Source organism: Saccostrea echinata, unplaced genomic scaffold (genome assembly GCF_033153115.1).
Source record: "Saccostrea echinata isolate AGI-Se365-2 ecotype Australia unplaced genomic scaffold, CSIRO_AGI_Sech_v1 ptg000062l, whole genome shotgun sequence".
Classification (NCBI taxonomy): Eukaryota; Metazoa; Mollusca; class Bivalvia; order Ostreida; family Ostreidae; genus Saccostrea; species Saccostrea echinata.
In genome coordinates, this window is record NW_026889811.1 from 323,062 (window position 1) to 338,470 (window position 15,409).

At 32.9% G+C, this 15,409-nt stretch overlaps 1 protein-coding gene across 1 annotated transcript in view; it reads left to right on the forward strand.

Moving 5' to 3' along the window:
* Positions 1-800: 800 nt before the first annotated feature.
* LOC133175266 (metabotropic glutamate receptor 3-like) overlaps positions 801-15,409 on the forward strand; it is a 41,564-nt gene continuing 26,955 nt past the window's right edge. The window contains exons 1-6 of the mRNA XM_061310367.1: positions 801-1,286; positions 2,169-2,281; positions 6,652-6,845; positions 7,026-7,239; positions 7,373-7,473; positions 8,788-8,949. Coding sequence (XP_061166351.1) covers positions 816-1,286; positions 2,169-2,281; positions 6,652-6,845; positions 7,026-7,239; positions 7,373-7,473; positions 8,788-8,949 — 1,255 coding nt within the window. The 5' untranslated portion in view covers positions 801-815. The remainder of the gene's footprint in view (positions 1,287-2,168; positions 2,282-6,651; positions 6,846-7,025; positions 7,240-7,372; positions 7,474-8,787; positions 8,950-15,409) is intronic.

Sequence of the window (15,409 nt, forward strand, 5' to 3'; positions counted from 1 at the left end):
GATGTACATTGCCTGAAAATTATATTTTCATCTCTATGAATTTTATCTCTGGCGTAATTGAGCTTCATGTCCAGTTCCTTTTTGATAGTTTGATAATCAGTTCACGTCCTTTTACATCCTTTTACAAATTTATCTTCATTAAAAAAGCACTGATCTTAGTAATTCAGCATCACTTATTATTAATAAGATCAAATAAATCAGCAGTGATATCTGCAAAATAAGCGTAAGAATTAGATTACCGCTTTTCAGCTCACTGAACTCTAATATTTTTTTCGTCTAAAGACATATTCTTGGTGCATAAATATTGTAAGAGTTTTCTTAATCGTATTCTCTTCTGAATATAAAATTTCAGTTGTGGACCAATAAAGTGATTTACATAAATAACAAGGAGCTTTAATGAGTAATTTATGATTAATACACACTATTATATTGATAAACACAGAAGCTGCTAAATCATTAACATGGCTGTATTGTTTTTATTACCAGTCATTAGTATATAGTTTTGTAATTGTCTTCCTTATATATATTTGTTTGCAACATAAGGGCTTTTTAAGTCCCTCAGCTACAAACGTGTCGGCTTGTTTCAGTTAAGTACAGCTATGCATTGCGCTAATTATGAGGAAACATTTGATGCGAACATAAAGATGCAATCTATAGAAAACTTTCATCTTCACGACATTTTTTCTTATGTTTCTCCTTTGTATTCCTCAAATAAAATACATAAACATGCGACAAAGTTTAATTTAGGTTAAAGACTCGTAACAATGCCAAGGAATAGTAACAGTGTCAATATACAATTTACAACATTGTAGTCAATGGATATGACAAGACAAATAAGATATCTTGCGCTTTATTTGTTAGCATTTTCTTCATTTCTTTGTAACAAAACTGGACGAACATATCTCCACATTCCCGGAGACTTTATTTTAGGTGGACTCATATCCGTTCATTTTCCAAACGACGATGGATGCGATAATAAAATTGACCCTCACGGAATTCAACTGTTGGATGCTATGATATTTGCGCTATCGGAAGTCAATGTTTACTTAAGAGAGAAGGGAATAACACTTGGTTTGAAAGCATATGATACTTGCTACAGCATTAACCCGTCCTTGGAATACTCCTTAGAATTTGCTCAGCAAAGTTTCTACACGAAGCAAGAGGAGACTGGATACAATAATTGCACGGCACTGCCGTCAAGACGGGTGATAGGGGTAATTGGTCCAGCGACTAGTAGAGAGACACAATATGTGGCTACTCTGCTTACTCTGTTCAAAATGCCACAGGTAAACATGCATGCTTAATGAAAAAAAAATCATTAATGAAAAAAGTGAGTTAACAAACAGTGATCGATCTTGAGAACATCCAGAAACAATAAAAATCTGTGAACAGGGCATAAAACAATATCAGAGATAGGGTCAGGTGACTAGAAGGATTAGGCATTAAACACAATAAGTGTTGATCACGTAGACGGAACGTTCCATAGTCAAATTAATGTAAAAAAACAAAGGCTTATAAATTGTTATGTAAAACGACAGCAAAATGATAGGATATATATGCTAACATGGCCATTACAACCTTGGGCCAAGCGAGGTTTTGCTATGGAAATATGAAGAAAAAAAATTAAAATTTGTTTTCAAGACCAATACGTCCTTAATGTGTCATATTGATAAGCAGACTTCTTCAAGTAGTGCAAATTCACATTTGGTCAAATCAAAGGGGAAGGAGAGGGTTATAGAATGAGGCAACTATTGGAGATAAATACTTTTATTAGTAATATATAGGGAAAATATCTTAAAAATTCCTTTCAAGACCAGAAACTCATGATTACTTACATAAACATAAAAGGAGCCTCGTAGAATGAAGGTTGATGTTCTTTTAAGCCCGGCCCCCATATGGGAGTTAGTCTGGCAACACAATACCGGTCAACATTTCTCATGTGGACAAAAAGGAAAAATATATTGGTATAATCATCTTTTGATTAAAAAAAAAATTCTGGTGAGCATTGTGGCCAATGAGCCTGTCGTTTGACATGTTGTATATGACAAAAAATTTATTTTGTATATTGATTGCAGCTTTTTAAAATTATAATTTTTAATTTTTAAAAAAAGTATAGATTTTATTAAAGTAATCAAAATATAAACCAAAAAACGTTTTCATTACTACAGATTAGTGGCACGGCTACTTCTTCAGCTCTTAATGATCGACAAAAGTACAAATATTTCAAGCGAACGGTGCCCTCGGACACATACCAGGCCAAAGGAATTGTTCAGCTTCTCAGGTACCTCTGCTTGAATTTAATGAGGAATAAAAGCAGCGCTCATATGATACTGACTTCATTTTCTTTTTCTTAATAATTAATAATCAGTAAAGAAATTTAAGATCAAGGATGTTATAAAATTAATTTAATCAGCATTTTAAATGATGGTACTGCAAGTGCAATTCAGTAATGAAAATAATGGCTTGAATTTAATTTCTAGTAATGCCAATCCCTATGAAGTGAAACTAATAACATATCAAATGTTTAAAAAAAAAACAATGAAATCAAAGTCGAAAAAGTTAAGGGGTTTGGATCCCATCAAAACTAATGAGAATTTTTTTTATCAGGTATATTTTTAGAATTTATACACATAGCTTAATAAAAAATCAAAACAAAAAATGGGGGTCAATGCGCTTCTTTTGGCGCTCCAGAGCGTTTAGTTTGACTTTTTTGCACTGTAAATGCGTCTTACACATAAATCAATTTTAATTTTTATTAAAGTTTTTCCTCCAATATTTTTTATTCAAATAAATTATGGGAACAAACACAGTCTTATTTCATCTTGAATAAACACATTAAAATTTGTGACAACGAAATTTTTTTCAATTTACTCCGCATGTTCAATTACTTGTCCTTTTTGCACTCAAAAAATTTTATTTTTCTGGCATTAAAAATTCAACAAGCAATAAAATCATTTGAAATGAAATATATGGAGATAACGAACAGTATTCAAGCTCAAAAGTCCATTAAACAATACAAAGTAGGAGCAGAGCAAACACGGACCTCCAAACATCAGAGGTGGGATCAGGTGCCATGGAGGAGTGAGCATCCCCTGCCGACCGGTCACACCCGCCGTGTGCTCCTTGTCATGATCGGGAAATAACGGAAAAATCCGTCGATAATTCAGTGTGTAAATAATGGCCTAACAATTAGTGTGAAAAACGTCAGTCAGCATTTGACTCAATGATAAATTGTATTTGCTGACAAGGTCATTGTATCGACCAAAGTAATGACATTTTACTGAATTTAAGAAGAATGGTCAAAAGTATCTTATATATTCAGAAAAGAAAATAAAAAGTGGGGGTCTGTGATGTTAATTTTTAGATATTACTAAAAAAGTGCTCATTTTAAGCTTAAAATAAGGCTATTTTTTTCTTGATTTTCACAATATATTTGCTATGTTTATCAAATATGATGATAGAATTCATGTCACTTTATTTAATATATAATTTAGGACCAGTATAAAACAGTTCACTGCACAAAATAACTCTGTGTGCAGACTGCATGTAAATATAGGAATCCAAACTTAACATACTTTAAATACTTCGAAAGAGAAAAAATGACCATTTTCTTCTAAAAAACCTTCCGCCACAAAATATAGTTCCTCACCTAATGCTTTTGTTATGGAATTTAATCATGGATTTTTAACTGAATATAGTTTAATTGGCATTGTAGAATCCAAATTTATTGTAAGAATTAAAACTTTATGCAGAATTTTTGAAATATTGGTTAAGATATAAATCTGCTCAAAAGCTCAGGAGTGAACCTCTTTAATTAATAGTCTGATGTAGTGAAAAGAGAAGCATAACGAAAAATCAGATAACTACGAGGGTTGCACGGTAAAATAATAGACAACGTGTTTTTATAGGAAAATAATGTGTTAAAAATGGTCTTTTACCCGAAAAGGTGTTACGCTATGAATGCTAAATAGTCTGAGATTTACCGGTCAAAACTACTACTTCTACAATTATATTCAGAATTCAATAAAACATGCACAGAAATAGACTACCAGTATTTAAAGATGTATAGTTCTAATTATAAATTTTGATTTTCTTTTTATAAAGAGTGTTTTCCTGGTTATTAAAACTAGAATCTTACGAGAAATTGCAAAGTGGAAACCATTTTTTTTAAAAATAAAGTTGCACTTATTCATTTCAATCACAGGGGTTCGCGTACCTATCAATTTAACCGAAATTTTCAGTAAATAAAAAAAATACGTAATACCTATAATAATAACACAAGGAGTGCAACGCATTCCAGGTCACCGGGGAACCCCTCTCTTAATATCGAGGCTGCCGCGCAATCAATTTTCAGTCGAAAATTATAAACACAAACCATTCTTTTCGGAAGGAACCATTCTTTTTTGTCTGCTAATGCATATGATTTGAAATGCCTGTTTAACAACAGTAGCAGTGACATTTCTGATCGACTTCGCTCAAACGTTGGTTGTCCGCGACGCCATTACGTGACGTTGTGATGGGTGCGTTGATTTACCCAAAGAAAAAAAAAATGCCAAAGATGAATAATAATATGGAAATTAAGATAATCTAAGGTCATGTACGATATGAATCTTCTACAAACCAATTCAACAGTTCTCCGTTTTTACATACAGGTGTAAATAATGTGAAGAATACAACGTACAAAACGATACATATAAGAAATCAAAATGAATCACATGTACTTCCAGTAGACAAATGATTTGAACGTAACAGGGAAATGTTTAGAGCAGTGTCTTTCTCCGAAAAGATAATTATCATTTCCTTCTGACATTTGAAACATCAATTCAAAAAATGCTTCGGGCACTTTTTGATATTCTTGCATGAAGTGTGCGAGGGTCTGTCAATGTATGTGTAAAAATGAATTATTTAATAATGTAACACTGCATGCTTGTGAACAAAATTGTGAGTGATAAAGTTCAATTAAAAAAAATCATATATCCCCCCAATAAATAAAAGTAAAATGGAAACGCACGTCCAGCGATTGAACAACCCTTGAATATCACCCCCCCCCCCCCCCCGCCAACTTGTACGTAAATACATCCCACATATATAGATACTTCTGAAATGGTCTCTGTTAAAACAACAGACAGCTAATAATCAGAAAAGCTTACTTGAGCCTTCTGCTCAATTGAGCATGAGCACAAATTATAAGTGTTACGTTTTTTTTTTAAAATAAGTATTTAATAGGTTTTTTATTTACTGAAAATTTCGTTACAATTGATGGGTACGCCATCTTCCGCGATAGTACTGATTAAATTCTCAAAGTAAACGATTGTTGAATAATATTTTTGTTCTTCTTTTTTTTACTTTTCCTCGCCAAAATTGAAGTCACATTAACTTGGATTGGAACCCCCCCCCTCTACTTCCTACTTTCAAGTTTTTTTAACACCTTAAACGTAATCTAGTATTAATATATGCTTAATTTTTTACATACTACATTGAATAAATTCAATAAGGGTTGGAAAACGTATATCTGTTCAATGTCTAAAAGGTCAAGACAACAAGGAGTACTTTAGTATACTTAAGTTAATAATCAATTATAAAGATTCACGGGCAATTTTTTTTTTTTTAGTATTTTAGAATAAAAATGAAGATGACGTCAGCCCCCCAAATTATTCACATATTTTTCTATCTATACATAAAAATTTAGATTTATCAACCGTAAGTTGTGTATTGAACCCCCCCCCCCCCCTTCGCCTAATGCCCCACAAATCTTTTAAATACCACTGCTAACTTATTATGTAAAATGTTTCATATATTTTATATATATTTCACAATAGACAAACAAGTACAAGTACACGAAGAAAAAAAAATATTGAAACAGATTTGGTTTAATTTCATGTATATATATGGTACACAGGTAAACTTCACAATTGAATTATATTTTTTGAAAAGATGTAGTATGATAACTGCAACAGTGTGTGCAAACGCATTGAGTAACGCGAGTTGGCAAGTTATATAACACCTTTCAAAAATAATAACTCAATGCTTATACCTACATTTTTTTAACTCCGTGCCTTGTCTGTAAATGTAATTTTTATTTCCAAATTCTTTGGGTAAAATTCAACCAATGGAAGATCCAGTGCGACAGGTACTACCTTGAATTTTGAATTTTGTTGATGACGTTGCACCTGCACGACGTTCAACTTTTGTGAAGTCAAAATAAAAATCAGGTAACGATTTTACTTCCCCGACCGTGTTATAGTGTTTTGAATGCTAAAACTTTCCACACATTTGATTGCAAAATACTTGTGTAATGTATAAATTAAAAAAAAATGTCAAAATAAGAACCACAATAAATAAAACAATCTAAGAAGCCTTTGTCCAACATGAATTAGTGAAACCTAAAGAAATATTCACATGCAACAAATACTAGAACCTATGCAGCACAAACCGTTAAAATGTGGTGAAACAAACAAAATTAGGTGAGATTTATCTTATTTTAAATATCCCGATAAATGACATACGTTATACAATTTCTACCTAAGAATTCTTAGTAGCCCCAGTTGTCGATTTCTGTTTGGTCTATATTCTGCAATTCAATCTCATACGAGTCTTGATCGTTTGAACTCACCTGACTCATGTTTATAAAATGATTTTTTTCTTCTTTAGAGCAAATGGATGGGTGTATGTTAGCATTTTGTACGAAGATTCTAGCTATGGTAGATATGGTTACAATGACATCAAAAAGTTTGCACGACTTGACAACATATGTATTGGATATGAGAAGCAAACCTCAGAGGATATGACAGATTTAGAGATCACGGAAGTTTTAACAGATCTTAAATCAAGAAGGAACGAAAAAGGTACACTATTTGAATTCAGTGTTCTTTAGATGATATGTATAAAGAAAACTTAGATATCGTAACAAGTAAACTGTGAATAAGAAATTAATAAGGTTCATCCACCTTATAAATTGTAGACCTATCTTTGTAAAGAGCGCCTTTCATTTGCAGATTTTAAAAATATTATGTTATATTTATTAGGAAAAATAGTGGTAGTTCTGTTTATGCTGTATCAGAATGCATACAGAATTATTCAACGAATTCATGACATGCGCATTGAAGGCTTTATATGGACTGTAAGTGACGGATTAACCGGGCTTGATCCCCCTGTTGGACTAGAAAATATCATGGATGGAGCAATCGGATTAGCCTTAGAGACTTTAAAATATCCAGGATATATCCAATACGTAAATAAGTGAGGAAAAATGTTGCATTTTTTTTAGTAATACAGTGTAATACATCTTGGACAAAACAATTTTGAATTATTAATGTCAGAAACTTTGGTCAACTAATATCATGCTACATAATACTTTTCATCGTCATTGCAGCCAAAGTAGAGAAACAAATGCAAATCCATGGTATTCAGAATTCCTCCAGGAATATTACCCCAACTGCACAACGGGAAACTGTGGGCGGATTAATAACACAGGTATATAAACATAAATATGGACAATTGTAGACTATCAAAGATTTGAATTCATTCATATTGTTATTATATATTATAAATAGCTAATTATAATTAAATTACTTTAAAGTGCTTTAACATTAGAATAGATATGAAAGAATACAACAATCAACTAACACTTAATCTAGAAATTTAGACGGACAGAGATAATTAAAAATGATTTAAAAATTTGATCCTGAAGTAGCAAGCCATTATATATATACATTTTGATTACGGAAAAAGGTCTTAAATGATAACACAGATTTACAAATTAAAAAGAGCCCAGAAACTATAGACACTAAAATAGAAATTACATAATTACTATGTATACAGATAGGGCTAAAGATATATATATCCATTTTAAAAAGATAAGGCGTAAGACACGTCTTAAAATTGCATAGATTTGATTCATGTCTCATAGCTGCCAGGAGACAGTTCTAGAATGCAGATGATCTTACATCGAAATGTCGATTCCCGTATAACCTGGTTTATCTACTTTCTAGATTATATCTATAAAGTAATACGAATCAACATTTCCCAAGGACTTCAAAGCATACCATTCCAATGAAGATTTCAAACTAACAAAATTAGGCAACAGATCAACAGATTCTGAATTAAGAGTTTTATATAGCCTATAGTGATAGTAAATGTTACGAATGTATTTATAGTTATGTTCGCCTTTGATAAAACCCTTGAAAGTATTTTTTATAACTTCCAAACCGTTCACGGTAGCTCAGTCGGTAGAGCCCTCGCTCCGTGATCGGGAGGTCGTGAGTTCGAATCTTGGCCGCGACTGGCCTAAGTCGATAAAATATGGGAAGCAACTGTTTCTTCGCCATGCGCTCGGCACTTTAAAGTGAAGTTGCAGGTCCTTCGGATGAGACATTAAAAACCGAGGCCCCTTGTCAGGTCAGGCGTTGGCACGATAAAGATCCCTCACTGCCCAATGGCCCTGAGTGCCGAGTAAAGGTCAGAATTTGAAGCCCTTCACCGGTATAATGGTGACGTCTCTGTATGAGTAAAAAATTCTCGAATGGGGCGTAAAACAACATACAATCAATCAATCAATTTATAACTTCCAGCGTTTTAATAAAGGCATTTATGTTCTCAGGTCAATGCCCTTCCCATAGGAATTTGAAAATAAGAACTTAAATTCTGATTTGTAAAGCTTAATATTGGAACCTGTCTATCAAACAAAAATTTGAAACATAGTTATAACAAACAATATTAAAACCAAAAAATGAAGATGTCACTGAAAATATTTCTCTTAAACTAATTTTTACTGCTTATATTCACCAGGTGTCCCGTATATAATCAGCATCCGAGATGCTGTTTACGCATTTGGCAATGCCATTCTAAGCATTCATTCAGAGATGTGCAAGAATGATACTGGTGTATGTGAGAAAATCAAAGAAAAGTTAACAGGAGATTTATTGTTAGAATACCTCGAGAAAAGCAAAAGTGAGAACACGAATTGAAGATAAGAATTTGAAGTTTAATAATATTAATAAAATATCACAATATAAAAAGGAGATTTTTTAATAAATTATTTAATTTAAATAACAGATCCTTTCAACACTTCATTCCATTTCGTTGATGGTGTTGAAGGATCCCCTAGATACAGCATCCTACAGTACAAAGGAAAAGGCAACAACTTCAAATGGACTGAAATAGGAAAATGTATCACATCTCTGATTTCATTTATCTACTTCAACTAGATTTTACCTTTCAAAATGAAATTTAGAGCTATATATTCTTGATTCAGGATCTAAATATAACTTATGTGAAAATGACTTATTTTCTCTTTAAAACCAGTTGTAGGAGAGGAATTGGTACTCGATGCTGTTAAGTCGGAAGCAGCGTGTTCTGTGACATGCCTTCCTGGCTACATTAAAAGAATAACTGAGATATGCTGTTGGGACTGTATACTTTGTCCTCGTGGAACTATCACTAATTCCTCAGAACCGTACAGCTGTACAGATTGTTCACCTGGATATATATCAAATTCAGACAGAAATGAATGCATTCAGATTCCAATATCTTTTTTTACATATGGAAATCCCTTCTCTGGTGCTATTCTTGTATTGTGTGTTCTGGGTTCTGTTTTATGCATTGTTGTATTTGTTGTATTTTTCCAAAAGAGAAATACGCCTCTCCTTAAAGCCACTGGTTTTGAAACCAGTATGGTATTGCTTTCCAGTATTCTTATGTCGTATATATCACCTTTTATTTTACTAAGCTACCCTTCTTATCTATCCTGCGCAGTATCTCGATTATTTATCGGTATGAGTTATACTCTGGCGTATTCTTCCGTTCTTTCTAAGCTAATTGTTTACAAGAGAGCATTCGATGTGAAATCTGGAATCAAGCAACACACAGCGAAAGGACAAAACTTACCAAGACCTTACATGTGTACAATGATGACTGCTTTGTTACTTTCTCTTGCTCTTTCAGCTATGCAGCTTCTTGCTATAATATTCTGGGTTATAATTCATACTCCAGAACATACGATAACGTACGATCTTACGTCCGATCCTCCAGCTGGTCACCGCACATGTCGAGACTCTAATAACTTCAATTATTTTGTTCTACTCTTCTGGCCTTTTATGCTAATGATTGCATGCCTTATCCTTGCCATCAAAACAAGAAAACTCCCGGAAGGTATGAACGATTCACGTGAAATCATGTACTGCTCTTTCACTTCCTTTATCATCTGGTTAGCGTTTGTACCTCTGTATGCTTTCTCCACAACTATTGCTGCACGAGTTATCTCTCTTTGTGCTTCATTGTTCATTCATGCGACAGTTTTTCTCAGTTGTCTTTTTTTGACAAAGATTTACATCGTGGTCTTTAGACCAGAGAAAAACAACAAAGACCGTGTAATGAGAAGTACAGCTGCCAGTCCTAGCAAAACTCATAACACATATAGCGATGCCCACCATAGCAATGATTTACAGGCAAAAGACAAAGAGCAAGCCTTAAATGATTCATACGACTCAATTGTAGAATATTCGCCATCTAACGGTAAGAAATCTCTGTTTTAATCTTCAAAATATTCTATTCTTTTTTATTTTCATTTTTGATTTAGATTTGTACTTTTTTGACTATATAGTTTGATTTTTATATTCGTTATAAATGCATAACTTTGGAGTTATATTTACCTGTCAACCTTCATATTGTTTACAGTGGAGTTAGAACATAAAGTCTCCCTCCAAAAATCCACCTTAATTAAACAGTGAAGGATTCAATGCAGGAGATGGGATTGTTGAGATAACTGAAATAAACGCCGCTCTACAACTCCTATGCAGGGATTACTCTATACCTTGATTAGTAAAAAAAAATCCCGAAATAAAAGCTGTCAATCCTAATTGATCCCATCTTTGATTACAGAATGATTTGGAAGGAGACGTCGTCCTGTAATAAGATATTTGGATTTAATAATGGATTTAACAAAAAGAAATGTTTTGAAACTTTTGAAAAAAATATATATTAATGATGTTAATGATCATTCTGTCTACCACTCAAATACGTGATGTACACTTTAACCAAAATAAAACATTCTTAGAAATTACATGTCATAGTACTTTTCAAATTGTAGTCCGATGCAATACCTGTGTTTTGTCACACATGCTCTGGAATACTTATTATCTATTAAAGAAGTTGAACGTGTCTTTCTACAATTTCAATTGAAAATCCCACAAATTGGTCAATTATGTCCTACACATGTACAGGTATGTCACAGACCCGCGTGAACTGGAGGAGGAGGCTGGGTGTATTTTCAAGTCTATTCTATGCAGTTGAAACTAATACTCCTTTAGATTGTGTTCTTTAGTTGATAATGTCTATGATATTATTTCATTGCATTTCATGTTAGGTCAATATAATGACAGAACAATCAGAGGTAACACAATGAGAACAAAAGGTTATTGTACAAGCTACAAAATGAAATGTTAATGCGATTATAAAAATGCAAATATAATGAAAAATAATTTATTTTTCTCTTAAAAAGAAAATCAGAAGTGAATCAGGTGTCTGCAAGGATAAAGCTCTCCCTGCCTTTATCTTAATTTAATTTTGATTAATGGTCATTCCAAAGGTATTTGGAATGACCCTTAATCAAAATTAAATTAAAATCAATGCGTCTGTGTCCTTTAAAGCAGCCACAGCTTCTGTCGTATCTCACAATGCACATTTATACGAAATGTCACCTAAATGAAATGCTGAACCTTAATTTAATATTTCAAAAAAAAATTATAATGCTGTGAAAAGATTGAAAGTACCAGAAAATCTTACGACAAATGATACCCCATTTAAAATTCATGTCAGATTTTTTGAAGTGACAAGAAATTACCAAACACTAAACGACCAACGATATTTTCTAGTCAGATACCCTGGTATTTCATTTTTATTGTTTGATAAATTAAAGTTTGAAGAATTGTCACCACTAATCAGTCTATGATGCATTTATCTGGTTCGAATCTTTATAATTGCCGATAAATTCAGAATACTCAGGAGCGCGAGATTGTTGCCTGCTTATACAATTGTATATATAAATATAATATAAAAGCATTTACTTAGACTATGTACACATTTGTTCTATTGTTGTTAGTCTGTATTATGTAGACACCGAAACGATCTCTTAAATAAAGAATATTCCTTCTTCTGATCCTGGTGGAAATATATCGCATTTACAAGGAATAATGTCGAAAAATGAATGTTAAAACACCAGAACAAATGTATTAAACCTAAGCAATTTCATCATGTAAGCAGTTACCATAGGAAAGGAAAACAGTACAAAAGCTATCTAACCTTAACCCTGAATGACATGGTAGCTAGGAGAGCAAACCCTGACAGAAAATACGGAGTTCTGTAGACGGTTGGTCGAACCTTGTGACACATAATGACGACTTCCGGCAACTCCTGCAGCTGTGCTCTCTGTAGCTTTGCTGCTGGTAACTCATCATAGAATTAACGGTACTTAATTTCTACAGCATTTCTCTTAATATTTCCGCATTGGATTAATGCTTCTTTCTGAAGCATTGCTCTTGCTAATTCCGTAAAGGATGAATGCTACTTTCTGAAGCATTACTCTAAATAATTCAGCATAGGATCCGTACTACAATATATAGCATTTATCTAGTAATTGAGATTGGCAAAATGTTACTTTCTATAGCTTTGCATAAATATTTCTTTATTGGATAACTACTAGTATTTGTGGATTTTTTTCTTGGTAATTTAGCATAGGGTTAGTGCTACTTTTTATAGCAGACGTCTTATTGATTGAGAAAAAGGGGTAGCAGAAACAGCATTCAAAGTTTACAAGTCAAAATAAATAAATAAATAAATATATACATGTAAATAAATAAATAAATAAATATAAAAAGTATCAACATTGGCAGTTAAAACATTCAAGGAAACATTATACTGTAATTGTAATATGGCGGAGAAATAGAAAATTAAAGTTACACACTATTTTTTTTTTACAATGTTTGAGAATTTGCAATTTGAAGTACACCTTTGTTTCAAATTATGGCATTAGCAAACAACTGAATAATTATTAATGTGACTGTAATTTCATGTTTCTTATCAGTAATAGTACCTTTTCTTTTGATTATTCTTTTTTTCTGGAAGCCAGTATTCGTTTGCCTTTTTGTCGGATTCACGGTTACAAGTTGTAAATTATATACGGTATCAATTTTGATGCATCAGATGTGCATTTCGACAAATTATGTCTCTTCAGTGATGCTCAAGCCAAACGTTGGAAATCCAAAATATTTCAATAAAAACGACTTGGAAGAGCTGAAAAAAGGTGCCAAAGACTGGAGCCAAATACATTGAAGGATCAGAGCTATGCCCGAGGGAGATAATCCTTAATTTAAAAATAAATTTCAAAATTTTATCACTGCAATTTAATATTTATCCGTATTTTCAAGCTAGTACCGAAGTACTAGGTTACTGGGCTGTAGAGATCCTCGGGGACTAACAGTCCACCAGCAGAGGCCTCGACCCAGGAATCAAGATGTAAATTATATACGGTATCAATTTTGTTGCACCAGATGCGCATTTCGACAAATTATGTCTCTTCAGTGTCTTTTCAATGTCTCTACAAATGCATCAATGTTATTACATTATCAGGCTTTACACAGTTAAATATCTCGCTATAGATGAGGAAACATTTGATTCATACCTAAAGCTGTGATACAAAAACAAGCTTTATCTGCATTCCAGTAGTTTCCTTATGTGCTCAACTTTTTAAATATAAATTTAAAAAAAAAAAAAAAAAAAAAAAAACAAAAAAAAAAAAAAAAAAAAACAAAAAAAAAAAAAAAAAAAAAACGACGAAGTAAAATTAAAGTGTAACATTTGATTTAATACCAAGGATAAAAAACAGTGTCAATATATAACTCGACAGAAGAAGGTAGAAATGGCCACGACAAATGGAAAAGGACAACCTGCCTTTTATTTACTTCTAATCGGGTCAATTTATTCTAATGAGCTTGAATTACATTTCTACATATTTCCGGAGATCTCTACTCTTCTTGAATGTAGCATGCACAACAGACAAACAATCTCTAAAAGGAGGCTATTGACAAATATGTTGCAATTGAGGAAACAAGGGTATCAACAGTCTCATTTAAAGTCAATATTTCGCAAATACTATGGTCGATACAATGACCTTGTCAACTAATACAATCTCTCAGCAAGTCAAATTTGAATGACGTTTTCCATAGTAATTGTTAGGCCATTATTTTTTATACTGAAATGTCTATGAGTCTTCCCGTTTGCGCGATCATGACATGGAACACAAGGCAGGTGTTTAATAGAAAGGTAAACATGCATTACTTCAATCTAATTAAAATTAGATGTTCCGAATCCGCTGCCGCTTCTCAAACATCTAACAACATCCCATTAGGGGTCACGTCAGAGCGACCTATCGATTATGAATAAACATAAAAATTTTGACCAATCAGATTCAATCTTCTGTATACGATTCTAAAATTAGTTCCACGGCTTCTTTACATTATTGATGCTCAGTAGACTGTCTTAGTACGTTGAATTAAAGTAATTTTGGTATAAATTGAACGTATAGTCCGCCAATCTGGCATTCTTACCTAAATAATGCAAACGAAAATGCACAAACTACATGAATACGTCTACATGGTCTATATATCCCGCACATCACATTCATATATAGCACGGTCTTTACCATGCATATTTTGTTTACTACGAAACCCTTCGGGCGTCTAGGTTTGGCAGTAAACAAAAGAAACGCGTCCGAGCTATAAGCCAAGATTTCAGAGACGGCGATTTCATTGGGTAATCGAAAGGTCGCTCTGACGTGACCCCGAATGAGATGTTGTTAGATGTTTGAGAAGCGGTAGCGGATTCGGAACATCTAATTTTAATTAGATTGGCATTACTTGCATAGAATATCGATTGCTATCTTTCGAATAAGCAAAAAAAAATATATATAAAAAATTGGTCCATATTTTTTTGAAATGTTTCTTTTAAAACGGTCATTTTTTTTATTCTACATAAATATTTAAAAATAATAATCAGAACAAATGTAATTGCATGTATTTAAAGCTAATATTCAGAGAGACTTAGTTTTATCCTGAAATTCAGCAGATTTCCACTTGCATTTTAATGAAAATTGCTACTTTTTAAAGCAATATATCAATAACTTTACAAATTCGGCAAAGAAAAAAATCCTGTCTTGACTAAAATGAAATAGGAAGATAACGAACAATCCAAGGAAACGATACAAATTTGGAGCAGGGCAAACATGAACCTCAAAATTTAGAGGTGGGATCAGGTGCCATGGAAGAGTGAGCATCCCCTGCTGACCGGTCACACCCGCCGTAGCTCCTTGTGATGATCGGTGAAAAAAAAAGGAAAAAATCCGTAGAGAGTTCAGTGT